Here is a 25,805-nt window from a genome sequence, read left to right on the forward strand (position 1 = left end):
GGCCGCACCCCTTAGTGGCCGGCGCCCCCTCTCCCCAAACCCTAGCCGCCTCTCCTCCTCCACCTCTCCCGCATATGCTTTGGCGAAGCCCTGCCGGAGATCTCCACCACCACCGCCACCACGCCGTCGTGCTGCCGGGATTCCGAGGAGGATCTACTACTTCGCTGCCCGCCGGAACGGGGAGAAGGACGTCTTCATCAACACCGAACGTGTGACCGAGTACGGAGGTGCTGCCCGACCGTGGCACCGTCAAGATCTTCTACGCGCTTTTGAAAGCGGCAAGTGATCATCTTCTCGCAACAATGAGATCTAATCTCGTAGGCTTTGGAAATCTTCAAGGGTTAGTCTCGTGATGCCCTCGTTGCTACCATCTTCTAGATTGCATCTTGGCTTGGTTTTCGTTCTTGCGGTAGGAATTTTTTTGTTTTCTATGGTACGAATCCCATCAGAGAATGCACATGTATTGTAGGTGGGAGTGGTTTTAGTTTGTTCCGCGCCTGATTCAAAGCGAGTGCCCCACATACTGCACTTGGGAATGTTTTCCAAGTACTGGTGCTATACAAATCTGCCTAGTTTGTGTTGCCATTCATTAAGCAGTTATGCTACCACATCGCGGAAGTTTAAATATGTGAAGCGAATTGGAGTCAAATGGCCAAGGGCGAGAAGAAGGATGCCGGCCACCTCTTGTGAGCAAGGGCGACACTAAGCGTCGACCTACCGATCCTATGCTAGGAACAAACGGTTTGGTAGCCATTTGATTTCTTCGATCCAGAAGACGACAGTGACTTCACATTGTCAACACCACCACACCAGAAAAACTGGATAATTGCGGTAGTTGCCACTTCAAAATGTTTACGTATGTTTTCCATGTAGCTTGGTTGCAAGTCACTCTTGTTTTTTCTTCCATGTCATGTTGTACAACATCTTCTAAAATGACTTACTGATGCAGCAAAAACATTGTACTCGAAGAACTGAAGCCGTAGAATTTACAATTGCAACATAAATGCACCATTTGCAGCAGATAGACAAAGTCATCACATCTCTTCGTACATGTGTTTGCAACAAAACACACACGAGTTTGCAACATGACAAAGTAACTCTTGTATCATGAAAATGACACTTGCAACATGCATCCACTTGATCGAGTAAAGGCAACATGTTGTGAATGTGTTGCATCAAAATACACATATGGTTACAATATATTAGAATAGTGCTTGCAACATGAACATAACATTTGTAGCAGACGCCAAATACATTACAATGTGTTGTCCTTGAGTTTTCATCAAAATATACACAAGCTTGCACGATGTAAAACATTGTTGCTTACGACATGAAGACAACATTAGGGACACACCATGAGAGTCACCACATACTCATGAGATTTGTAGTGTGTACAAATTTACATATATTACTATACTAAACATGAACAAGCCTTCCATTTTTCACGTAGTTTTGATTTTTTTTTTACAATTAAGGCCGAGCCAACAGGTGTGTTCCGTGGTGGTTTAATTCCCACAAGTTTTTCCTCTTGTGTAGGCATGGGCAGCCCTGCCCGGACGACCCATGAGCCTGGATCAGACCGTCCGAGCTTGCACGTCGGGGCGGGCGAGGGCTTGAGCCCCAATGTCAGGCCAAGCGATTTAGGCAAGGGCGGGCAGGGGAGGCTTTTCCTTGTTTAGAACTGACTTGGGTCTGATTTATAGGCCTGGAAGTAGGGCTAGAGTTGGGCCTACATTTTTAGAACCGAGCTTTTCAGGGCTCGACCCGAATTTTGCCCAGGTGTAGCTAGCCTAGGCCAGAATGATGGAATGGGCTAGAAGAAGAGAATCAATGCATGTGGTGGGTGGAATTATACCTGAGCATTTCTCGGGTTGGGCCGGGCCAACCAAAGCCCGACGGGAAAAATCTTGGCCCAGACCCGGCCCGACCGTCGGGCCGGAAATCTTGGCCCAAGCCCGACCCATCATAAGGAAAGCCCGTTGGGCCTCGCGCTGGGCCGCTTCCTTAAAACGTGTAAAATCATGGCCCAGGCCCGGCCCAACCCAGCCATTGGGCCAAAAAATCAGGCCCGTCCTACGGGCATGGTCGGGTCGGGCTTGGCCCGAGGTCGGGCCGACCGGGCCGGGCTGCCCATGGCTAGGTCAGGATGAAGAGTAGAAGCAGGCCCGGCCCAACACAGCAAAGTCCTCGTCATCGTCTTCTCCGCTCGGCTCCCAAACCACGCTCATCACTACAGAGGAGAGGACGAACCCTATCTATCTCCACTCCACCGCCGCCGCCGCCGCCGCCGCCGCCGCGGTGGCTCTGGTAGCAGTGTAGTGGAATTGGATGGTGATGGAGACCTCCCTGCGGCTGCGCGGCGCCGACTCCACTCCCAGCCAGCACGGCCTCCGCATCCACGCCAAGCAGAAGCTCCCCCTCGCCTCCAACGCCCTCCTCCAGGCACGCACGCCCCCTTCACTTCACTCATTACTGCCCACTCTCCTTCTCCTACCTCTGGCCTGACCAAAGTTAATCAATCAATCGCACGCAGGCTCACGCGGAGATCGACACCAGCACCAGGAAACCCAGCCACCTCGCCCTCCTGGCTAGGCAGTTCTTCCCCCAGGTTGGTAACTGCGTTTCTCCCCTTCCACTTCCACGCCCTCCATCCATTGCCGAGTCAAGAAGATAAAGATTTCTTCTTCAACGGGAATCCCAGCTATCGGCCAATGTCGGAGCAGGAGTGCAGCTGGAAAGAGGCAACATCTTCAGGTACAGCTCTCCGCGGGAAGAAGGCCGTCTCCTTCACCTCCGACGGCCTCCTGGGGCTCAACATCAAGGGCCGCCTCCTCGCCGACAAGGACTTCCAGCCGGTACAAATGCTCTCACCTCACCCTCTGACCACCTGCATTCGTGGCCTTACTTAACCATCTCTTGCACTGAACCTTACCATTGTTATGTTCTCGCAGAGGAATAAGAGCGGTGCCGTCGAACTTGCTTGGACCATACTTGACTTCAGAAAGGGCCAGGACGTCAGGCTCAAGGCTGGATACGAGCTCTACCGCAAGGTATGATTTGCGCAATGCCTGCCCAATCACCACTGCGTAGCTGTCTGTCTCTAGCATTCATCGTTTCTATGCACAATGGATATCAGCTGCTTCCCAACTGCTAAATTTGTGATAAGTGTTTTACACGCGTGTATCTACAGAATTAAGATGTTCAACTGTTCCGCAAATGTTATTCCTGTATGGTCTGCTGGGATTCGCTACTTCTCTTTTCATTATAAACCATTCACAGTTTAAGTACATTGGTTGTGTCTGAATTTATATAAGTTAGCAACGAACAATCGGGACAACACTTAACCATTCATGCCTATGCATACCAAAGTTCCTCTTAGAAAAGGTTCAGAGCAGCAGACACTTGTTCCTCAAGAGTCAGTCACCGTACATTCTCTGAAGAAACCTTAGGAGATAGATTTTATATTGGGGTCAGGTTACGAGTAAATTAATTTCACTTTAATATCAGTTATTGTCTGATACGTACCTCCTCGTGTCTTATTAGTTCTTGTACAAATAATTTTCAGACACAGGATCTCGTTGAGATATGAGGTTCCATGCGTCCCCTTTTGACTATCTTCTGTTAAGAGTTCCTTTGGCCATCTGTTCTGCTGATGTAGTTGATAACTGTGTACCCTGACAGTCATTTCTTCCGCACCTTACACCACAATAGTAGGATCAGTTAGGTCATTCATTTACCATTGGGCACCACATTAGCTAGCTTAAATTTCATACGTGTTTGTAATTTTGTTTTGAAAACATGTGATTGCAGATGCCTTATTTCCAGCTGAGGGAAAACAACTGGACTCTTAACGGTTATATGGACGGAAAATGGGATGTTAGATTTGATATGTGATCAGGAGGCTATTTGTGGAGGGGACTTGTCAGCCAATAAATTAGCGCCGTATGTGTATTCCTCCCTTTTTTTTAGTTCCACCATTCTATTTTGCTGTATTGCTCTAAAGAGGGCAGTATCATTCATTCATCAGCAAGCACCAGTTTCATGGACAATGTAGAATTAGAAACTTGACTATTGATGGATGGAGTCTGGAAATTCAGGATTAGTTGTCAACTTAAGTGTCCTTATGTAGCGTTGATGGCATGATTGATTGCAGCAATGCATCCTTGTCGATGCAGATGTGTACCTAGGTTCCTGTACCTAGTTTGATGAAGGCATATATGTGTCTATCAATGTGAGTAACAATGTACAAGAGGACCAGGACCAGCTTGAAAGCAAACAATTTACTGAGTGACATCTTCCAACTCCTCTGTTTCCAGTTCCCCCTCTTATGTCCCTCTTTGTGGAGCTAGTTGAATGCCTCTTGTTGGCGGTTTTGGTTGTACCTCCTGAGGTTGAGATGAGATTTCTTGAACCTTCTCAAGGTTAAGCAGTCTATGTTGCCTTGGGCGCCAATAGAACTGTACCGTCATTCAGTTAGTAATAACAAGCAAGGAGCAGAGCATTGCAATGACATAGTAAAGGTGTCCCTTCAGACAAGAACTAAGGTACCTGGCAAAACTGTTCCTTTGACACCTTATAAATCTGCTTCTCAGCAAAAGAAAAGATTCGAAAAGTGTTCTCAGTCTCGTCAACTGAGGTAACTGCAGCTGCAATGAACCTGGACAAAACAATATCTTAGTTCAACTAAATTTGATGGGAAATATTCTAAATGTACTACCAACAAACTATGCATAGCCAACTGTTTAGCTGCATATTACAAGCAACTAAATTTAAAGAGCATATATTTCAACAGTTCAGTTTAAATAATTAACATAAGCTATTATGTGTACATATGTTCAAAAATCGTTTTTGTAAATTTCACGAAAATAGTGAGGCCAATAAGTTCTTGGTTATAGGATTAGACTTACTCACCTTCCAGTGGGATCCCACATGACATGAGTCCATAAAATGCTCTCCTATGGCCATGGTTTTAAGATCATCAACATCATAGAACTCCAACTGGCCACTAAAAACCTTCATCCCAGCAAGAACAATGAACTGCCCAGCAGGAGACCAGAACAGTGCATTAGCCTATGCGGCTAACATTATTGGCTCCATGCATCAAGTAGAAGCTTATATCATGTTTAGGTCCATAGCCGTGAGTAACTTTGAATTGGTTCCCTCGTGACTCTTGTTGTCCATTTCAATGACCTCGATCGTGATGTCCCTCTCCTTGATTCTGAGCAACTAGAAATCCCTCTCCTTGATTCTGAACAACTAGAAAGCCCTATAATTGCTTTTCGGTGTTATTGTGCACCAGTCTACCTGGATGGCAAGATACTCTCCATTGTTTTGCCAACACATTTTGCTATCACTGACGCCGAAAAGGTTTTTCTGCCACAACTCAGCTTGATAGGAATTTGCACAAGACTCACCTTTCATCACAAAGCACATATGTTTTTTAGACTTCAGGATTTGTTGAATGGAAATGAAAATCTTACAAGTCACATTAGTTGCAAATATTTCTACTCACTCTGGCAGGCTGGTTTCCAGTGCCCAATGCCTCAACAATAAGATATGCATTCTCTACCTGCAAGGACTTGTTATAAGGGTGAACGTTTCGGTTTCACAGATACATATGGTATTCTTCTAAACTTAACTCTTCTCAATGAGACTCAGAATGTCCAAAAGGAAAATTACTCCCTCCGTTCCAAATTAATTGATGAGGGCAAAATCTCTTGGGTGGCCCGATATTCATGGATTCGATGGGGATTTGCGGAACAATGAGAAAGAACACGAAGAACACAAGATACAAAAGCACAACACACCCGAAAAATCGGTTCGCTCTTAACAGTCCGAACCACCGTTCCAATAGAATGACGAGGGAGAGACCACTAGGTAGAATCTCACGCGAGAGATCGACACGAAAATGGCACTCATGGTGAGAAAATAGCAACTCGGTAGAATCCATACCACGGAGAGACTAGGCACTACTAAATCACGAAGGGGGGGGGGGACCAAATCTTTGAAGAGGATCTTGATACAACTCAATAAATGGATGATCTTCACTCCTCGAGCTTTCATGCCCTCTTTCTCCTTCGTGCTTGTCGATATATCCCGATCATGGACATATGACAGAGTATAAAATAGTATACTATTTACGAGGGTAGAAAATGGATTCATGTACAGGATATGATTCAAGTTATAGTGATGTGTTGGCGTTGACATATATGATGTGGTGACGACCGGAGGTCGGGCTACTTGAACGAAAAGTAGTGAAAAATGCAAAAAGCTTATAGAATTGGTAAAAAATGCCTCCAGTAACCCGTTGCGCACTATAAGACTCTCGGTAGTTCAGTCCTAAATTCAAATGTGATGCCTCGATTTTGAAACTCTCAGAAAAAGTCACAACAGAGGGCTGCCGCAACCACTAATTAACATTCAACCTACTCCGTACTGAACAAAATTCTTTTAGCACTTAGAACAAGTTACAACAGAGGGCTGCCGCCTCCACTAGCATTCAACGTACTCAATTCTTTTAGCACTTCAGAACAAGTTACAAGAGAGGCTCTTTAAACTTGCGTGCTTGTAAGTCACAACAAAATGTCAACTCCCTGATCTCGATTGCTAGGTTCCTCAGTACACGATGACTCGAATACAAAAACAAGTCTTGCTCAAGACATGGGAGTAATTTTTTCCTTGCAAAAAGTGTTGTTTTATAGCTCAGACCAGTAGCATATATAGCCAGTTAACCACTGAGCACAAACCTTGTCGAGATTCACTGAAACAGTCCATCGCGGTCACCATGGATCAACTCGCCACCGTGCTCCTACTCCTCCCCTTGCTCCTAGCCGGCCTCCTCTACCTCGAGAAGAAGCGCCGCGGCGTCGACCCTCGGCGCCTCCCTCCGGCTCCACGCGGCCTGCCCGTCATCGGCAACCTGCACCAGGTGGGCGCGATCCCTCACCGCGCGCTGCGCGCGCTCGCCACAGCCAACGGCGCGCCCGACCTCATGCGGCTCCGTCTGGGCCATGTCCTCGCTCTGGTCGCCTCCTCCCCCGCCGCGGCCGCCGAGCTTATGCGCGCGCACGACCACGTGTTCGCCACGCGGCCCTACATCCGCGCGGCCGAGATCATGACCTACGGCTTCCAGGACATGGTGTTCGCGCCCCACGGCGAGCACTGGCGCCACGTCCGCCGCCTCTGCTCCGAGCACGTCCTCAGCTCCTCACGGTCCCGCCGCCAGAACCCCATGAGAGAGCAAGAGGTGGCCGCCCTGGTCCAGGCCGTCGCTTCCTCCGCCGCTGCCGGCGCGGTGGTGGACGTGAGCGGGGCGCTGTACCGGTTCGCGCACGACATGATCTGCCGTGTGGTCTGCGGGAGACACTCGAGGGAGGAGGAGGGGAGGAGCGAGCTGTTCAGGGAGTTGATCAAGGAGAACGCGGCGCTGATGGGCGGGTTCCGCGTCGGAGACTACTTCCCGGCACTGGCGTGGGCGGACGCGCTGCTGCCCGGCGCTGGTGGCGGCACGAGGGCTTGGAGAAACTCGAGGCGCTGGGACGAGCTGCTGGAGAAGGTGGTGCAGGAGCACGAGGGGAGGAGGGGTGGGCGTGGTGACGACGATGGCGGGAAGGAGGAGGATTTCGTGGACGTGCCGCTGGCGCTGCAGGAAGAAGGGGGACATGACGGGTTCGAGCTCAGCAGGGAGGTCGTCAAGTCGCTCATGGGGGTATTATTTCGAATTTTGAAAACATCCGTTATTTCTAAAGGCCAGGAGACTACTATATGGCTCTAAATGCTCGCAACAAAATGGACTCGCGTAGAGGATATGATTCAAGTTATAGTGTTGTGTTGGCGTTGACATATATGATGTGGTGACAACCGGAGGTCGGGCTACTTAAACGAAAAAGTAGTGAAAATGCAAAAAGCTTATCGAATTGATATATGGCTCTGCATTTTGATCACGCGCGCGCAGGACATGTTTGCGGCGACATCGCGCTGGAGTGGGCAATGTCGGAGCTGATGAAGAACCCCATGACGATGAGGAAGCTGGAACACGAGGTCCGCAGCCGCAGCGCCGGCGGCATTGCCAAAGCGGACATGCTCGGCGCCGCGACAACGCCGTACCTGAAGGCGGTCGTGAAGGAGACGCTCCGCCTCCACCCGCCGACGCCGCTCCTCCTGCCCCGCGAGTGCATGCAGGACGCCACCGTGATGGGCTACCACGTCGCCAAGGGCACGCTCGTGCTCGTCAACGCCTGGGCCATTAACCGTGATCCAGCCTCTTGGCACCAGCCCGACGAGTTTCTGCCCGAGAGGTTGACACCCAAATTAAGCTCGATCGTGTAATTCATCTATGTCGCTGCGATGGTAATCATCAGTTCCCAAATGTCCAGGTTCTTGGAGAGCGAGGTGGACTTCAGGGGCGGACACTTCCAGTTCATACCCTTCGGCGCTGGGAGAAGGATCTGCCCGGGGATGCAGTTCGGGCTCGCGACCATCGAGCTCACGCTCGCAAACCTAGTGCGCATATTCGACTGGGATCTGCCGGACGGCATGGCGCCGGGGGAGCTCGACATGTTAGACACGCCATGTCTGACGACGCCGAGGCGGGTGGGACTCCGGCTAATTGCCAGGCCGTACCAGTGGGAGAAACAAGAGTAGACCACATATGTAGACGGGTGGTTCAGTACAAGAACATTGTGGAGTAGTAGTAAATAAATATGGAGTTTCTGAATGTGATAGCCTGTACTGTAGGTAGGGCATGATTGTGTTGTATAGTCTGTGCACCACGTAATGACGTAAGGGCACCACCTCCAGCGGCGCGACGCAAAGTGACCAGGCCATCCGCGGAGACGCAACCCGGCCCAAATATGTGCCAGGTTTGCGTCTCGGACGCTCGGCGGACGCGCAAAGTGTCCGCTCGCTTCTCCACCGGGCCGCTCGGCAGCGAGCTCCGCATCGAGGGCATCGCTTCGGCGGTCAGCGCTTCCGCGTCTGCACCGCAGCCTTCGCCATCAATGGCGCGGCTGCCTGTTCTGCATGCGCACTGGCGGGCGACGGCTGGGCTTTTGCGCCGCCTTCAATGCCATTGTATCCCGCGCGCGGCCGCGCTTAAAAGACCACCGGCCGCGTTCCTTCTTCCCCCACACCTCCACTCGCACTCACCACTGCCGCAGCGCCATGGGGAAGAAGAACGACTTCGAGGCCTCCGGCAGCGGCCGCAAGAGGGTGCCGCTCCCCGTCACGCCGGGGAGGCTCATGCACGGCAAATGGATGCCGTGCGAGCGCCGGTCCGGCGTGCAACCGCTCGGCGGCTCACCGCCGGCCGGGTGCCCATCCCTCCTCGTCCTCGCGCGCGAGCCCGATCGGACCGCGGAGATCCGGCGAAGGAGGCGGTACCGCCGCCGGACCTCCGCGACGATCCGGCGTGACGCCATCGACTCCGACACCCGGCGTACGTATCTGGCCGCCGACCGAGACGGATAAGAGAAGAAGGGCGGGCTTCATGGGCGACAGGGATTTCCTTCGGGGCTGCACCGCCGACTCGTCCATGAGGACAGGAGGCGCCGATGCGTCGCCGCGAGGCGGCGACGCGCGCGCAGCACAATGACATCGACGACGGCGACGACGCTCTACGCCGCCTACGACGACGACGACTACATCGAGGCGCCGCCTACCGTAACGAGGAGGTGAAGGACGACGGCGACGACTACGTCGCGGCCGTCTTCCCATCGAATGGCAGCAGGTCGCGGCGGAGGGCCACGCTTTCGAGTTCCCGGAGAACATGACGGACGACGAGATGGCGGCTCTCGCCTCCTCGTCTCCGAGAACGACGCGCTCGTGCAGGCCGCCGCCGCCCCGCTACGCCACCGGCGTGCATGCCGCCGGGCCCGTCGGAGGATGAAGCCCTTCGGACCGGTACTACAGGGACTCGGCGGCGCCACAACCGCAGCCCTGGGCGCCTCCTCCACCGCCGCAGCCCTGGGCGCCTCCTCCACCGCCGCCACAGCCGTAGCCCTGGGCGCCTCCTCCACCGCCGCCACAACCATATCCCTGGGCACCTCCACCGCCGCCACAGCCGCAGCTCTGGGCGCCTCCACCGCCGCAGCCTCGGGCGCCTCCTACACCTCTCAGACCGCCGCCGGCGCGCCCGGCACGCTCCCTCGGATGGCAACTCGGTCGTGGGTGATACCGGAGCTCATCGTGCTCGACGGCCGACGAGGAGCAGCAGTAGGCGTTAGGTTTTTTTTCATGTTTTAACTATGTAAGTTATGTTTTATGTATTAAAAAAATGTTTCGGCCAAAAAAAATGTGTCGTGCCGCTGGAGCCACCCCCGACGTAAACGGACGCGCGGTCGATTTCGACCATTTCGGCCGACGCAAACGGACGCGCGCGGACGCTAAAATGCGTCGCGCCGCTGGAGATGCCCTAACATAGAAACAAAGGACAATGAAAAGAGAAGAACACTTATGTTGGTTCGTTTGCCTATCTGAAATGAATCAAACCCTGATTCAAAGTACTAAGTGCACGGCATGAATTTGGAACACTGGAGACCCTAAGATTTCGGTGGACGAAATCAAGTCCTGGTTTTGCATTAATCGTTATTGTCCCTCTGCAATTTGTAACATTAGAGACCTTAATTTTTTGGTGGAGGAAATCTCGGTCTTCTTACCGTGAGCCATATTGAAACCAAAACCTTGATTGAAGAGTTTATTGCACCACAAGTATAAGAACTTGCACTCTATGTGCATTTTTATACAAAATCTTGTAAAGTGTCTTCTACTCATACAACAACTTGTCCTAGACGTGCACAACTCATACAATTCAATGTGGTGGTAACACGTGGCAGTTTCCAGAGGAAGATTTTCATTGCAACGTTGAAAAAATATGATAATTGCGAACAGGTCCTCGCCCCAACTAACGGGGACCCTAGCTGGCGGTCAAAAAATTCCATGCTTCTCCTGTGTTTCGAACCTGCAACCTCAAGGGTGCGGGCCGACAGGATTCAGCTGACCAGCCCAACTATTGAGGAGACATGCTAAAAGTTGAGGCGTACTTCTTTTGGCCTGTATAATGTATCTGGTGAAAAGGAAAAAACCTTGTTCTTTTCTTTCGCTTAACAGAACGTGAAAAAGCAATACACCTTTTGAAAACATGCTCCTCTTGCAGATGGGATCTGAGATTCTGAGTAGGTTGATATGCATGAGATCGTGAACTGTTACCCATTTTCCGACTAAATTTATTCATCCCAACGTTTCTGTCCGATCTGTGATGATGCTGTTCTTGGACACACATATATGCCTGCTGCTGATACCAAATTATTGTCTCTCAGATCAATATCGAGGTTAAACTCGACACTCAGTTCATCGATAACCTCAAAGAGTTTGTCAATCATCTAACCAAGACAGTGCATGCTGCTGTGCCAGGATCTTTAGTCATATGGTACTTTTCTACTCTGTGATGATAAGCATCACCGATTTTTTCAGTTGTGGAGCTTGTCTGATGAACAAATTGGTGTTCCTTTCTTGGCTCTACAGGTATGATGCAGTTGCTGTGAATGGCGACCTCGGCTGGCAGGATAAGCTCAATAAATACAACAAGCCATTCTTTGATTTGTGTGATGGCATATTTGTCAACTATACTTGGAAGGTAAATCTTCGTTTCTTTCTCTGGTCGCCCGCAATCTCGCTTAAATGATGATGACCTGAAAGTATTGGGATGCTTTGTGTAGGCAAAATATCCACAAGATTCAGCTGCAGCTGCTGGAGACCGCAAGTACGATGTGTACATGGGTATTGATGTTTTTGGCCGAAATACTTATGGTGGTGGGCAGTGGGATGTATGTGAACGCTTCTCTGTTTTTTGGTTCAACCCATGATTGTCAAGTATTTCCAATAAGAATTATACTTGCAGAGTTAATACAAAAAAATGCATACCTTTCTACTTGTACTCTGCTTTGAAACTGACATCTGAACTAGTACGGTATTTTCAGTGTAACTCAACAATTGTCCTGCGGATATAGTTGTATAATCGATATGTTTAAATATCTCACTGGGCCTAGTACTTTACATTATCATGTTTTAGTTTAAAACATCCTGACTGCACAACTCTAGTGGACTGCTACTGTAGATCATCCCTCTAATTTCAGTTTGCTAGATTGTAAATGCATCTATTCTTCATCACCTTGTTTTAAGCATTATTGTCTATTTTGCTAGACAAATGTTGCCCTTGATCTACTGAAGAAAGATGATATCTCTACCGCCATATTTGCTCCTGGATAGATATATGAAACTAACCAACCACCTGACTTTCAGAGTGCACAAAATCGGTAATGTACTGTTGTCTGGCTTATAAGTTCTAACATAATATTCTGAAAGTATTCATCCCCGTCTTATGCACTTGATCAGAGAGCAAGTCATTTCTATTTTCCCTTTACATTTCATACTATTGCTTGTACAGGTCTTTTCCAATTTATAACATTTTTTCGCTGGTTGATATACAGTTTCAAGGATGAGCAGTTCAGTGGTGGGGGCTCTGTGACAGTCAAAGGAAGTCTGGAGCAGAATGTTATTTTCTCAGAGCAGCTTTTTAACGGTGGACTATACATGGAAGATGGATCTGTACTTCTGTTTTATTCGGTGAGAAGATCTGTTTCATTTGTTATGTCATTTTAACTCTTCCAGTTGATCACTGAGCATACTCTCTTGTTCTGTTAAATGCAAAAGCGAATGGAGACTTAAATTCTATGAAAACTAACTTTCATTCACAATTACACTATAGAAATGTTTCTTGTTACGAACATTGACATTAGGCCCCTGAATCCATGATAACACTTGACGTCAACCCTTAACTTAGTGTTCTCTGAGCCATATTCTGTTCGTAAAAATGATATAGTTCCTTCTTGGTTGATTGATTCAGGTCAATGCTGATACATTATACATGCCAAAGAGTACGCCTCTACTTATAGCATGTGTACTCAATAGCCGAGCTGGTCAGCTGAATCCTGCCGGCCCGCACCCTTGAGGTTGCAGGTTCGAAATACAGGAGAAGCATGGAATTTTTTGACCGCCAGCCTAGGGTGCCCTCGTTAGTTGGGGCGAAGACCTGTTCGCAATTATCATATTTTTTCAACGTTGTAATGAAAATCTTCCTCTCCTGTCTGGAAACTGCCATGTGTCGCCACCACATTGAATTGTATGAGTTGTGCACGCTCGAGCAGCACAGAGAAATCCCCGGGAGCCCAGGAGCGAGATTCACCTGCCACCACCTCCCACGATTACAGACGACAATCGGCATCAGCTCAGAATAGCGGCAGCACCTCCACCACCACCTTATGTCGATCCTAACTCAAACGGAGCGGTGTCGATGATTCAGAAGGGAAGGCCGTCCAATAGAGCTCGGAAAGTAATCTCACGACAGGTGTTTATGGCGAAAAAATGCCTCCACCAACGGTTGAGTATCTTAATTGGTCGGGACAAGACATTGGCTTCACCATAGCAGATCATCCGCAGCAAGTTCCTCGACCAGGGCAGTCAAGCACTTATTCGCCGCCAGTCATTGCGGGATTTGATGTTTCTCGAGTGTTCATAGATGGCGGCAGCAGCTTAAACCTTATGTATGCGGATACATTGAGGAAGATGAACATATCCTTAGCAAACTTGAAGCCAACAGACACAAGGTTCCACGGCATCACACCGGAGAAACCAAGTTATCCATTGGGGAAGATCAATCTCGACGTTCAGTTTGGAACCCGAGAAAATTATAGAATCGAGAAGTTGGAATTTGAAGTCGTGGATTTTCCATCGCATAGCCACGCTTTGTTGGGACGACTCAAGCATATGCTAGATTTATGGCGGTACCACACTATACATACCTGTTGTGGAGATTGCCCGGACCAAAGGGACCAATCACAGTTAAAGGAAGCTTCGCCTTAGCCGATAAGTGCGACAAGGATTTTCATCGGTTATCAGAAACTTTCGGGATGCAAGCTGAGTATTTGGCGTCAAAAAGTATGACTGATTACGACGTACTGCCAAACGTTGTAAGACCAAATAAAGAATCAACTTTCAATACCGAGAAAAATTCTAAGGAGGTGCAGATTCACCCGACAGACCCGAAAAAGATGACATCTATCGCAAACGACATGGATATCGCATAGGAAAGCGCGCTCGTCGAGTTCCTCCGCGAGAACTGGAAAATCTTCGCATGGTGTCCAGCTGACATGCCAGGAGTACGTAGGGAACTTGCCGAGCACCACCTAAACTTGGATCCATTAGCGAGACCAATCAAACAACCTTTGCGGCGTTTTCGGAACCAAACCGCAAAGCTATGCGTCTGTCAAATCAATCGACTACGAGAAGCTGGTTTTATCAAAGAGATATTCACAGAAGCCACATGGGTAGCAAATCCTGTGTTGGTGCCAAAGAAAAACACTAAGGTCCTTCGCATGTGCGTCGACTTTACGTGTCTCAATAAACATTGTCCAAAGGATCACTTTCCCCTCCCGAGGATCGATCAAATTATCGACTCCACGGTCTGGATGTGAACGTCTTTCCTTCCTGGACGCATATTCGGTTATAACCGGATCAGATTGAAAGAAGAAGATGAAGTAAAGACCGCGTTTATTACACCTTACGGCGTGTTTTGCTACAGAACAATGCCCTTTGGTCTAAAAAATGCAGGAGCAACATATCAGAGGATGATGCAGAAGTGTTTGGCGACACAGATTGGGAAAAACGTGCAAGTATATATCGACGATGTCGTCATAACGTCAAAAAAGGGGACAACACTGATCGAGGATCTCAAGGAAACTTTTGACAACCTCGACAAATTCTGCCTGAAGTTGAACCCGACGAAGTGTTCCTTTGGCGTCCCAGCAGGAGAACTTCTGGGGTTTCTAGTCTCAGCAAGAGGGATTGAAGCATATCCCGATAAAATACAAGCTATTGTAACAATGAAAAAGCCAACAAAGTTGAAAGAAATACAACAGCTAACTGGACGAGTCGCAGCTTTGAGCAGATTCGTCGCCAGGCTAGGAGAAAAAGCATTACCATTCTACGCTCTGATAAAGCAAGGAGACAAATTCCAGTGAAACGAAGAGGCCGACAGAGCTTTCGAAGATTTGAAGCGCACAATCTCGACACCACCAATTTTGGTGGCGCCGAAGGAAAAGGAACCTCTCCTGCTATATATCGCAGCCACGCCTCAAGTGGTGAGCATGGTGCTAGTTGTCGAAAGAGAAGAAGAAGGAAAACTCCACGGAGTACAGAGGCCAGTATACTTCGTCAGCGAAGTTTTATCGCCATCAAAACAAAGGTACCCTCGGTACCAAAAGCCGGCATACGGAGTGTTCACAACGAGCACGAAAATTGCGCCACTATTTTTCGGCACACCCGATCATAGTGGTCAATGAAGCTCCCTTGTCAAATATACTAAACAATCCAGAAGCTACGGGTCGTGTCTCCCTTTGGGGAATAGAACTTTCCCCTCGGGACATCACGTATGAAAAAAGAAAAGCAATCAAGTCGCAAGTTCTGCCAGACTTCATCGCGAGTGGATGGAGCTGCAAAACACAGTGTAATATCCCAAGTTTAGAGGCTATAAAATGAGAGAACACCAAAGTGTGCATTGCATTCATGCATAGAAAATCCGGGGAATTTTCGCGCTTTCAAATAAAACTTACCACAATAACTGAAGTTTCACTTGACTTGCTGGAATTGAAGTAGATCTTCAAGTCAAGCGCTATAAACTTCACTGTGATCTTTGTTAAAACCTTGTTTTGGGTAGAGATGATTTGATCTATGATTAGATCAAATGGGATTATATTTACAACAACACATTCTTTAAGAATCAAACCCTAACTTATCAACACTTAAAAGTTAGCAACTACCTTTGTGTGTAATTTAATTCACTTCTAAACTTATTACCAAATAAGGTAAACCACAGGGTCTAAAGTGCATAAATGCCACACATTCTTATTTAAATCATAACTTATTAAGTATATGGAATATCATAAAACTAAATCCATTTACATTACGAATTATAGTTCAAACTATTTGAATAAAACTAACTATGAGTATTTTGAAACTCATATGATCATGCCTAGATGAATTCAAACACCAACTATCCAAACTTGAGAAATAACCCTCAACCTTAACCTTTTTACCAATATTATAATGTAAATCCAATCAAAGATGGTATGATGACTCATCCACAATAATAAAACCATCCACATGATATTTAGTAGCAAATGCCACTTGGCTATCCAAAAATAAATCATATGAGAGGATAATCTCTATGCCACATGGGATGAAAATATCTACATGACTTGCATCCCAAGCTTTGCCACCTCATGCTCAAAGGATTGCTATGGATGAGGGCATGACAACCAAGCACCTTACTCATCAAACCAACACAAGAGTCACCACCTATGTGTCATGATACTAGAGCTTGCCCAAGCCTATAAATAGAGCCACACCCTTCATCCATTTGGTCATCTTGTAGCATGATACAAGGAAACACACACATAGAGCCACTCCATACATTAGCTAGGATCAAGATGAAGAAGCTAGGAGGTGGAGGCATACCACAAGATGCAGGTTTATCAGATTTCCTGAAGAACAAGCTACAGAAGATAGCAAGGTAGAATTCCTAGGCAAACCATATATTTAGAGGATCATATCATCATCTCTTGAGTAGGATCTTAGGATATTCCAAGATATTGAGAAGTGAGAGAGGTTATAGATGCTAACCATATCCATGTCTATCCTAGAGAATATTAGAGTAGTATTAAATTCTACTTGTTCCAAACCAATCTTTAATCTTGGAGGTGAGAGCCATGTTCCATTAGTAAAACATAACCAAAGCTTATGTTCATACCTAATCCTAGTTGTGTATCACTTGGGTGATCACTACTAAAACCCTAGACCACCTTTTACATTTCAATCCAAGTATCATTTTGAAATATAAGAAGAACCCTGCCATGCCTCATGCCTATTTAGACTTCAAATAAGTGAAGCATCACTAAAACCCTAAACCCTTTCACATAGGATCATCATCCACATAAAATCATAAACTCAATCCATTCTTATTACTACTTACTTTAAACTCTAGCCATAATTAATTTATATGTGAGTAATCAATATGGTTAAACACTTGCAAAATATAATATGTTCACCATGCACATGTTCTCAATTTCAGATCCTTTAAAATAGAATTGATTCTTAAATTTAAAGTAATGGAATTGAACCCTAAAATTCATATCTATTTGCACTTTTAACTTGTGCCTCATGAGAACAAAAATTTATCAATTATAAAATGGTTATTTAACAACAAAACAATACAGCAAGCATCATTATCAAAATATATTAATATTCAAATATTCTAGAACCTGTAAAACTAAACAGAATTCAAATTTGAATTCAAACAACAAAATAGAAAACAGAAAATATAAAACCGAATTTGAAAAAGGAAAAGACAGAAGGCAGCTAGGCCCACCACAAAGAGCCCATCAGCCCAGGAGTAGCCCACCTGCCAGTCATCTTCATGCAGCCAAGAATCAGGCTTAGCGACACGTGCCAGTGTCCCCGAGCTGACAAGGCGGAGCTGGGGCAGGGCCAGAATGCCGCCGCTAGACACTTCACCACGCTTCCAAGGTCAGTTTATTCAAGGATTTGGTGATAACCCCCAAATTTACAGAGACTGTCATTAATGTCACTGTGTCGATTTCTGGCCTATAACAGTGGAGAGGCATCACTGCTCTTACTCTCAGCCATCTACTGTTGCTCAAACACCTTCTTTCACACGAATTCATTTTCTGGGCTGCCGGTCGAAGACAAAACCGACGGAGGAGGCCACCCCAGCCTCCGGCGCGTGTCCCGGGCGCTCCTCCTGGACCACGCGCCGGAGGCTGGGGTGGCCTCCTCCGTCGGTTTTGTCTTCGACTCCGGCGACAGAGAGTGGATGCGTGTGAGAGATAGAAGGTGTTTGAGCAGCAATGGAGTGGCGGAGGTGAACAAGGCGTGCACGGCGATGCTCTCCACCTATTTATAGGCCAAGGGAAGCCCTGTGGCCTCGACACGGTGACGGCCATGGTCGGGATGTGGCAGTCTCTGGAAGCTTCTGGGCGGCAAGGACCTCCTCGTCCGCGGATAAGCTCGGACGCGAAAGAGGTTGGGCGTGGTTACGAGTGTACGGCGACGTCCGGGGCAAGCTTATCGACGACGAGATCGTGGCCTACGGCTCCGCCCCGGCTGTCGAGCTCGGGGACGACGACGACGCGAGTCTATTCGCTTCGCACGATTCTTGACGCACGTGAAACGGTATTTGGCCGTGGGTGGACTGCTCCTGGGCTTTGATGGGACTGCTTGTGGTGGGTGCTGTTGCGGCAGTGTCCGAGTAAGTTTCCCTCTCTTTTCCTTTTTCAAATTCGGTTTTATATTTTCTGTTTTCTATTTTGTTGTTTGAATTCAAATTTGAATTCTGTTTAGTTTTACAGGTTCTAGAATATTTGAATATTAATATATTTTGATAATGATGCTTGCTGTATTGTTTTGTTGTTAAATAACCATTTTATAATTGATAAATTTTTGTTCTCATGAGGCACAAGTTAAAAGTGCAAATAGATATGAATTTTAGGGTTCAATTCCATTACTTTAAATTTAAGAATCAATTCTATTTTAAAGGATCTGAAATTGAGAACATGTGCATGGTGAACATATTATATTTTGCAAGTGTTTAACCATATTGATTACTCACATATAAATTAATTATGGCTAGAGTTTAAAGTAAGTAGTAATAAGAATGGATTGAGTTTATGATTTTATGTGGATGATGATCCTATGTGAAAGGGTTTAGGGTTTTAGTGATGCTTCACTTATTTGAAGTCTAAATAGGCATGAGGCATGGCGGGGTTCTTCTTATATTTCAAAATGATACTTGGATTGAAATGTAAAAGGTGGTCTAGGGTTTTAGTAGTGATCACCCAAGTGATACACAACTAGGATTAGGTATGAACATAAGCTTTGGTTATGTTTTACTAATGGAACATGGCTCTCACCTCCAAGATTAAAGATTGGTTTGGAACAAGTAGAATTTAATACTACTCTAATATTCTCTAGGATAGACATGGATATGGTTAGCATCTATAACCTCTCTCACTTCTCAATATCTTGGAATATCCTAAGATCCTACTCAAGAGATGATGATATGATCCTCTAAATATATGGTTTGCCTAGGAATTCTACCTTGCTATCTTCTGTAGCTTGTTCTTCGGGAAATCTGATAAACCTGCATCTTGTGGTATGCCTCCACCTCCTAGCTTCTTCATCTTGATCCTAGCTAATGTATGGAGTGGCTCTATGTGTGTGTTTCCTTGTATCATGCTACAAGATGACCAAATGGATGAAGGGTGTGGCTCTATTTATAGGCTTGGGCAAGCTCTAGTATCATGACACATAGGTGGTGACTCTTGTGTTGGTTTGATGAGTAAGGTGCTTGGTTGTCATGCCCTCATCCATAGCAATCCTTTGAGCATGAGGTGGCAAAGCTTGGGATGCAAGTCATGTAGATATTTTCATCCCATGTGGCATAGAGATTATCCTCTCATATGATTTATTTTTGGATAGCCAAGTGGCATTTGCTACTAAATATCATGTGGATGGTTTTATTATTGTGGATGAGTCATCATACCATCTTTGATTGGATTTACATTATAATATTGGTAAAAGGTTAAGGTTGAGGGTTATTTCTCAAGTTTGGATAGTTGGTGTTTGAATTCATCTAGGCATGATCATATGAGTTTCAAAATACTCATAGTTAGTTTTATTCAAATAGTTTGAACTATAATTCGTAATGTAAATGGATTTAGTTTTATGATATTCCATATACTTAATAAGTTATGATTTAAATAAGAATGTGTGGCATTTATGCACTTTAGACCACTGTGGTTTACCTTATTTGGTAATAAGTTTAGAAGTGAATTAAATTACACACAAAGGTAGTTACTAACTTTTAAGTGTTGATAAGTTAGGGTTTGATTCTTAAAGAATGTGTTGTTGTAAATATAATCCCATTTGATCTAATCATAGATCAAATCATCTCTACCAAAACAAGGTTTTAACAAAGATCACAGTGAAGTTTATAGCGCTTGACTTGAAGATCTACTTCAATTCCAGCAAGTCAAGTGAAACTTCAGTTATTGTGGTAAGTTTTATTTGAAAGCGCGAAAATTCCCTGGATTTTCTATGCATGAATGCAATGCACACTTTGGTGTTCTCTCATTTTATAGCCTCTAAACTTGGGATATTACACTGTGTTTTGCAGCTCCATCCACTCTGCGATGAAGTCTGGCAGAACTTGCGACTTGATTGCTTTTCTTTTTTCATACGTGATGTCCCGAGGGGAAAGTTCTATTCCCCAAAGGGAGACACGACCTGTAGCTTCTGGATTGTTTAGTATATTTGACAAGGGAGCTTCATTGACCACTATGATCGGGTGTGCCGAAAAATAGTGGCGCAATTTTCGTGCTGTTGTGAACACTCCGTATGCCAGCTTTTGGTACTGAGGGTACCTTTGTTTTGATGGCGATAAAACTTCGACGACGAAGTATACTGGCCTCTCGTACTCCGTGGAGTTTTCCTTCTTCTTCTCTTTCGACAACTAGCACCATGCTCACCACTTGAGGCGTGGCTGCGATATATAGCGGGAGAGGTTCCTTTTCCTTCGGCGCCACCAAAATTGGTGGTGTCGAGATTGTGCGCTTCAAATCTTCGAAAGCTCTGTCGGCCTCTTCGTTTCATCGGAATTTGTCTCCTTGCTTTATCGGAGCGTAGAATGGTAATGCTTTTTCTCCTAGCCTGGCGACGAATCTGCTCAAAGCTGCGACTCGTCCAGTTAGCTGTTGTATTTCTTTCAACTTTGTTGGCTTTTTCATTGTTACAATAGCTTGTATTTTATCGGGATATGCTTCAATCCCTCTTGCTGAGACTAGAAACCCCAGAAGTTCTCCTGTCTGGGACGCCAAAGGAACACTTCGTCGGGTTCAACTTCGAGGCAGAATTTGTCGAGGTTGTCAAAAGTTTCCTTGAGATCCTCGATCGGTGTTGTCCCCTTTTTTGACGTTATGACGACATCGTCGATATATACTTGCACGTTTTTCCCAATCTGTGTCGCCAAACACTTCTGCATCATCCTCTGATATGTTGCTCCTGCATTTTTTAGACCAAAGGGCATTGTTCTGTAGCAAAACACGCCGTAAGGTGTAATAAACGCGGTCTTTACTTCATCTTCTTCTTTCAATCTGATCTGGTTATAACCAGAATATGCGTCCAAGAAGGAAAGACGTTCACATCCAGCCGTGGAGTCGATAATTTGATCGATCCTCGGGAGGGGAAAGTGATCCTTTGGACAATGTTTATTGAGACACGTAAAGTCGACGCACATGCGAAGGACCTTAGTGTTTTTCTTTGGCACCAACACAGGATTTGCTACCCATGTGGCTTACGTGAATATCTCTTTGATAAAACCAGCTTCTCGTAGTCGATTGATTTCACGACGGCATAGCTTTGCGGTTTGGTTCCGAAAAACGCCGCAAAGGTTGTTTGATTGGTCTCGCTAATGGATCCAAGTTTAGGTGGTGCTCGGCAAGTTCCCTACGTACTCCTGGCATGTCAGCTGGACACCATGCGAAGATTTTCCAGTTCTCGCGGAGGAACTCGACGAGCGCGCTTTCCTATGCGATATCCATGTCGTTTGCGATAGATGTCATCTTTTTCGGGTCTGTCGGGTGAATCTGCACCTCCTTAGAATTTTTCTCGGTATTGAAAGTTGATTCTTTATTTGGTCTTCCAACGTCTGGCAGTACGTCGTAATCAGTCATACTTTTTGACGCCAAATACTCAGCTTGCATCCCGAAAGTTTACGATAACCGATGAAAATCCTTGTCGCACTTATCAGCTAAGGCGAAGCTTCCTTTAACTGTGATTGGTCCCTTTGGTCCAGGCAATCTCCACAACAGGTATGTATAGTGTGGTACCGCCATAAATCTAGCATATGCTGGTCGTCCTAACAAAGCGTGATACTGCGATGGAAAATCCACGACTTCAAATTCCAACTTCTCGATTCTATAATTTTCTCGGGTTCCAAACTGAACGTCGAGATTGATCTTCCCCAATGGATAACTTGGTTTCTCCGGTGTGATGCCGTGGAACCTTGTGTCCGTTGGCTTCAAGTTTGCTAAGGATATGTTCATCTTCCTCAATGTATCTGCATACATAAGGTTTAAGCTGCTGCCGCCATCTATGAACACTCGAGAAACATCAAATCCCGCAATGACCGCTGGCAGAATAAGTGCTGACTGCCCTGGTCGAGGAACTTGCTGCGGATGATCTGCTATGGTGAAGCCAATGTCTTGTCCTGACCAATTAAGATACTCAACTGTTGGTGGAGGCATTTTTTCTGCCATAAACACCTGTCGTGAGATTACTTTCTGAGCTCTATTGGACGGCCTTCCCTTCTGAATCATCGACACCGCTCCGTTTGAGTTAGGATCGACATAAGGTGGTGGTGGAGGTGCTGCCGCTATTCTGAGCTGATGCCGATTGTCGTCTGTAATCGCGGGAGGTGGTGGCAGGTGAATCTCGCTCCTGGGCTCCCGAGGATTTCTCTGTGCTGCTCGAGCGTGCACAACTCATACAATTCAATGTGGTGGCGACACATGGCAGTTTCCAGACAGGAGAGGAAGATTTTCATTACAACGTTGAAAAAATATGATAATTGCGAACAGGTCTTCGCCCCAACTAACAGGGCACCCTAGCTGGCGGTCAAAAAATTCCATGCTTCTCCTGTATTTCGAACCTGCAACCTCAAGGGTGCGGGCCGGCAGGATTCAGCTGACCAGCTCGGCTATTGAGTACACATGCTATAAGTAGAGGCGTACTTCTTTTGGCATGTATAATGTATCAGCATTGACCTGAATCAATCAACCAAGAAGGAACTATATCATTTTTCTGAACAGAATATGGCTCAGAGAACACTAAGTTAAGGGTTGACGTCAAGTGTTATCATGGATTCAGGGGCCTAATGTCAATGTTCGTAACAAGAAACATTTCTATAGTGTAATTGTGAATGAAAGTTAGTTTTCATAGAATTTAAGTCTCCATTCGCTTTTGCATTTAACAGAACAAGAGAGTATGCTCAGTGATCAACTGGAAGAGTTAAAATGACATAACAAATGAAACAGATCTTCTCACCGAATAAAACAGAAGTACAGATCCATCTTCCATGTATAGTCCACCGTTAAAAAGCTGCTCTGAGAAAATAACATTCTGCTCCAGACTTCCTTTGACTGTCACAGAGCCCCCACCACTGAACTGCTCATCCTTGAAACTGTATATCAACCAGCGAAAAAATGTTATAAATTGGAAAAGACCTGTACAAGCAATAGTATGAAATGTAAAGGGAAAATAGAAATGACTTGCTCTCTGATCAAGTGCATAAGACGGGGATGAATACTTTCAGAATATTATGTTAGAACTTATAAGCCAGACAACAGTACATTACCGATTTTGTGCACTCTGAAAGTCAGGTGGTTGGTTAGTTTCATATATCTATCCAGGAGCAAATATGGCGGTAGAGATATCATCTTTCTTCAGTAGATCAAGGGCAACATTTGTCTAGCAAAATAGACAATAATGCTTAAAACAAGGTGATGAAGAATAGATGCATTTACAATCTAGCAAACTGAAATTAGAGGGATGATCTACAGTAGCAGTCCACTAGAGTTGTGCAGTCAGGATGTTTTAAACTAAAACATGATAATGTAAAGTACTAGGCCCAGTGAGATATTTAAACATATCGATTATACAACTATATCCGCAGGACAATTGTTGAGTTACACTGAAAATACCGTACTAGTTCAGATGTCAGTTTCAAAGCAGAGTACAAGTAGAAAGGTATGCATTTTTTTTGTATTAACTCTGCAAGTATAATTCTTATTGGAAATACTTGACAATCATGGGTTGAACCAAAAAAACAGAGAAGCGTTCACATACATCCCACTGCCCACCACCATAAGTATTTCGGCCAAAAACATCAATACCCATGTACACATCGTACTTGCGGTCTCCAGCAGCTGCAGCTGAATCTTGTGGATATTTTGCCTACACAAAGCATCCCAATACTTTCAGGTCATCATCATTTAAGCGAGATTGCGGGCGACCAGAGAAAGAAACGAAGATTTACCTTCCAAGTATAGTTGACAAATATGCCATCACACAAATCAAAGAATGGCTTGTTGTATTTATTGAGCTTATCCTGCCAGCCGAGGTCGCCATTCACAGCAACTGCATCATACCTGTAGAGCCAAGAAAGGAACACCAATTTGTTCATCAGACAAGCTCCACAACTGAAAAAATCGGTGATGCTTATCATCACAGAGTAGAAAAGTACCATATGACTAAAGATCCTGGCACAGCAGCATGCACTGTCTTGGTTAGATGATTGACAAACTCTTTGAGGTTATCGATGAACTGAGTGTCGAGTTTAACCTCGATATTGATCTGAGAGACAATAATTTGGTATCAGCAGCAGGCATATATGTGTGTCCAAGAACAGCATCATCACAGATCGGACAGAAACGTTGGGATGAATAAATTTAGTCGGAAAATGGGTAACAGTTCACGATCTCATGCATATCAACCTACTCAGAATCTCAGATCCCATCTGCAAGAGGAGCATGTTTTCAAAAGGTGTATTGCTTTTTCACGTTCTGTTAAGCGAAAGAAAAGAACAAGGTTTTTTCCTTTTCACCAGATACATTATACAGGCCAAAAGAAGTACGCCTCAACTTTTAGCATGTCTCCTCAATAGTTGGGCTGGTCAGCTGAATCCTGTCGGCCCGCACCCTTGAGGTTGCAGGTTCGAAACACAGGAGAAGCATGGAATTTTTTGACCGCCAGCTAGGGTCCCCCGTTAGTTGGGGCGAGGACCTGTTCGCAATTATCATATTTTTTCAACGTTGCAATGAAAATCTTCCTCTGGAAACTGCCACGTGTTACCACCACATTGAATTGTATGAGTTGTGCACGTCTAGGACAAGTTGTTGTATGAGTAGAAGACACTTTACAAGATTTTGTATAAAAATGCACATAGAGTGCAAGTTCTTATACTTGTGGTGCAATAAACTCTTCAATCAAGGTTTTGGTTTCAATATGGCTCACGGTAAGAAGACCGAGATTTCCTCCACCAAAAAATTAAGGTCTCTAATGTTACAAATTGCAGAGGGACAATAACGATTAATGCAAAACCAGGACTTGATTTCGTCCACCGAAATCTTAGGGTCTCCAGTGTTCCAAATTCATGCCGTGCACTTAGTACTTTGAATCAGGGTTTGATTCATTTCAGATAGGCAAACGAACCAACATAAGTGTTCTTCTCTTTTCATTGTCCTTTGTTTCTATGTTAGGGCATCTCCAGCGGCGCGACGCATTTTAGCGTCCGCGCGCGTCCGTTTGCGTCGGCCGAAATGGTCGAAATCGACCGCGCGTCCGTTTACGTCGGGGGTGGCTCCAGCGGCACGACACATTTTTTTTGGCCGAAACATTTTTTTAATACATAAAACATAACTTACATAGTTAAAACATGAAAAAAAAACCTAACGCCTACTGCTGCTCCTCGTCGCTGTCGAGCACGATGAGCTCCGGTATCACCCACGACCAGTTGCCATCCGGGGGAGCGTACGCCGGGCGCGCCGGCGGTGCTGGAGGTGTAGGAGGCGCCCGGTGGCTGCGGCGGTGGAGGCGCCCGCAGCTGCGGGCCGTGGCGG

General features: G+C 46.0%; 1 protein-coding gene and 3 pseudogenes across 1 annotated transcript; 3 read left to right on the forward strand and 1 right to left on the reverse strand.

Annotated features, from left to right (window-relative positions):
* The first annotated feature begins 2,291 nt into the window (after nt 1-2,291).
* On the forward strand, nt 2,292-4,110 carry LOC124658132 (annotated as a pseudogene).
* A 235-nt stretch (nt 4,111-4,345) lies between these two features.
* On the reverse strand, nt 4,346-7,012 carry LOC124657695 (annotated as a pseudogene).
* Nucleotides 7,013-7,231: 219 nt separating this feature from the next.
* On the forward strand, nt 7,232-8,643 carry LOC124657696 (annotated as a pseudogene).
* A 2,375-nt stretch (nt 8,644-11,018) lies between these two features.
* LOC124657698 (cytosolic endo-beta-N-acetylglucosaminidase 1-like) lies at nt 11,019-12,306 on the forward strand. The gene is made up of 5 exons (XM_047196209.1): nt 11,019-11,051; nt 11,316-11,425; nt 11,521-11,632; nt 11,715-11,822; nt 12,199-12,306. The coding sequence occupies exons 1-5, from the start codon at nt 11,019-11,021 to the stop codon at nt 12,262-12,264; spliced, it is 429 nt and encodes a 142-aa protein (XP_047052165.1). The 3' UTR covers nt 12,265-12,306.
* The last annotated feature ends 13,499 nt before the right edge of the window (nt 12,307-25,805 follow it).

Source organism: Lolium rigidum, chromosome 5 (assembly GCF_022539505.1).
Source record: "Lolium rigidum isolate FL_2022 chromosome 5, APGP_CSIRO_Lrig_0.1, whole genome shotgun sequence".
Taxonomy (NCBI): Eukaryota; Viridiplantae; Streptophyta; class Magnoliopsida; order Poales; family Poaceae; genus Lolium; species Lolium rigidum.

Coding starts and splice junctions, on each gene's coding strand:
- LOC124657698 (XM_047196209.1), top strand. CDS start 11,019: ATGCTAAAAGTTGAGGCGTACTTCTTTTGGCCT. Junction 11,426..11,520: donor CCAGGATCTTTAGTCATATG/GTACTTTTCTAC, acceptor TTGGCTCTACAG/GTATGATGCAGTTGCTGTGA. Junction 11,633..11,714: donor TTGTCAACTATACTTGGAAG/GTAAATCTTCGT, acceptor TGCTTTGTGTAG/GCAAAATATCCACAAGATTC.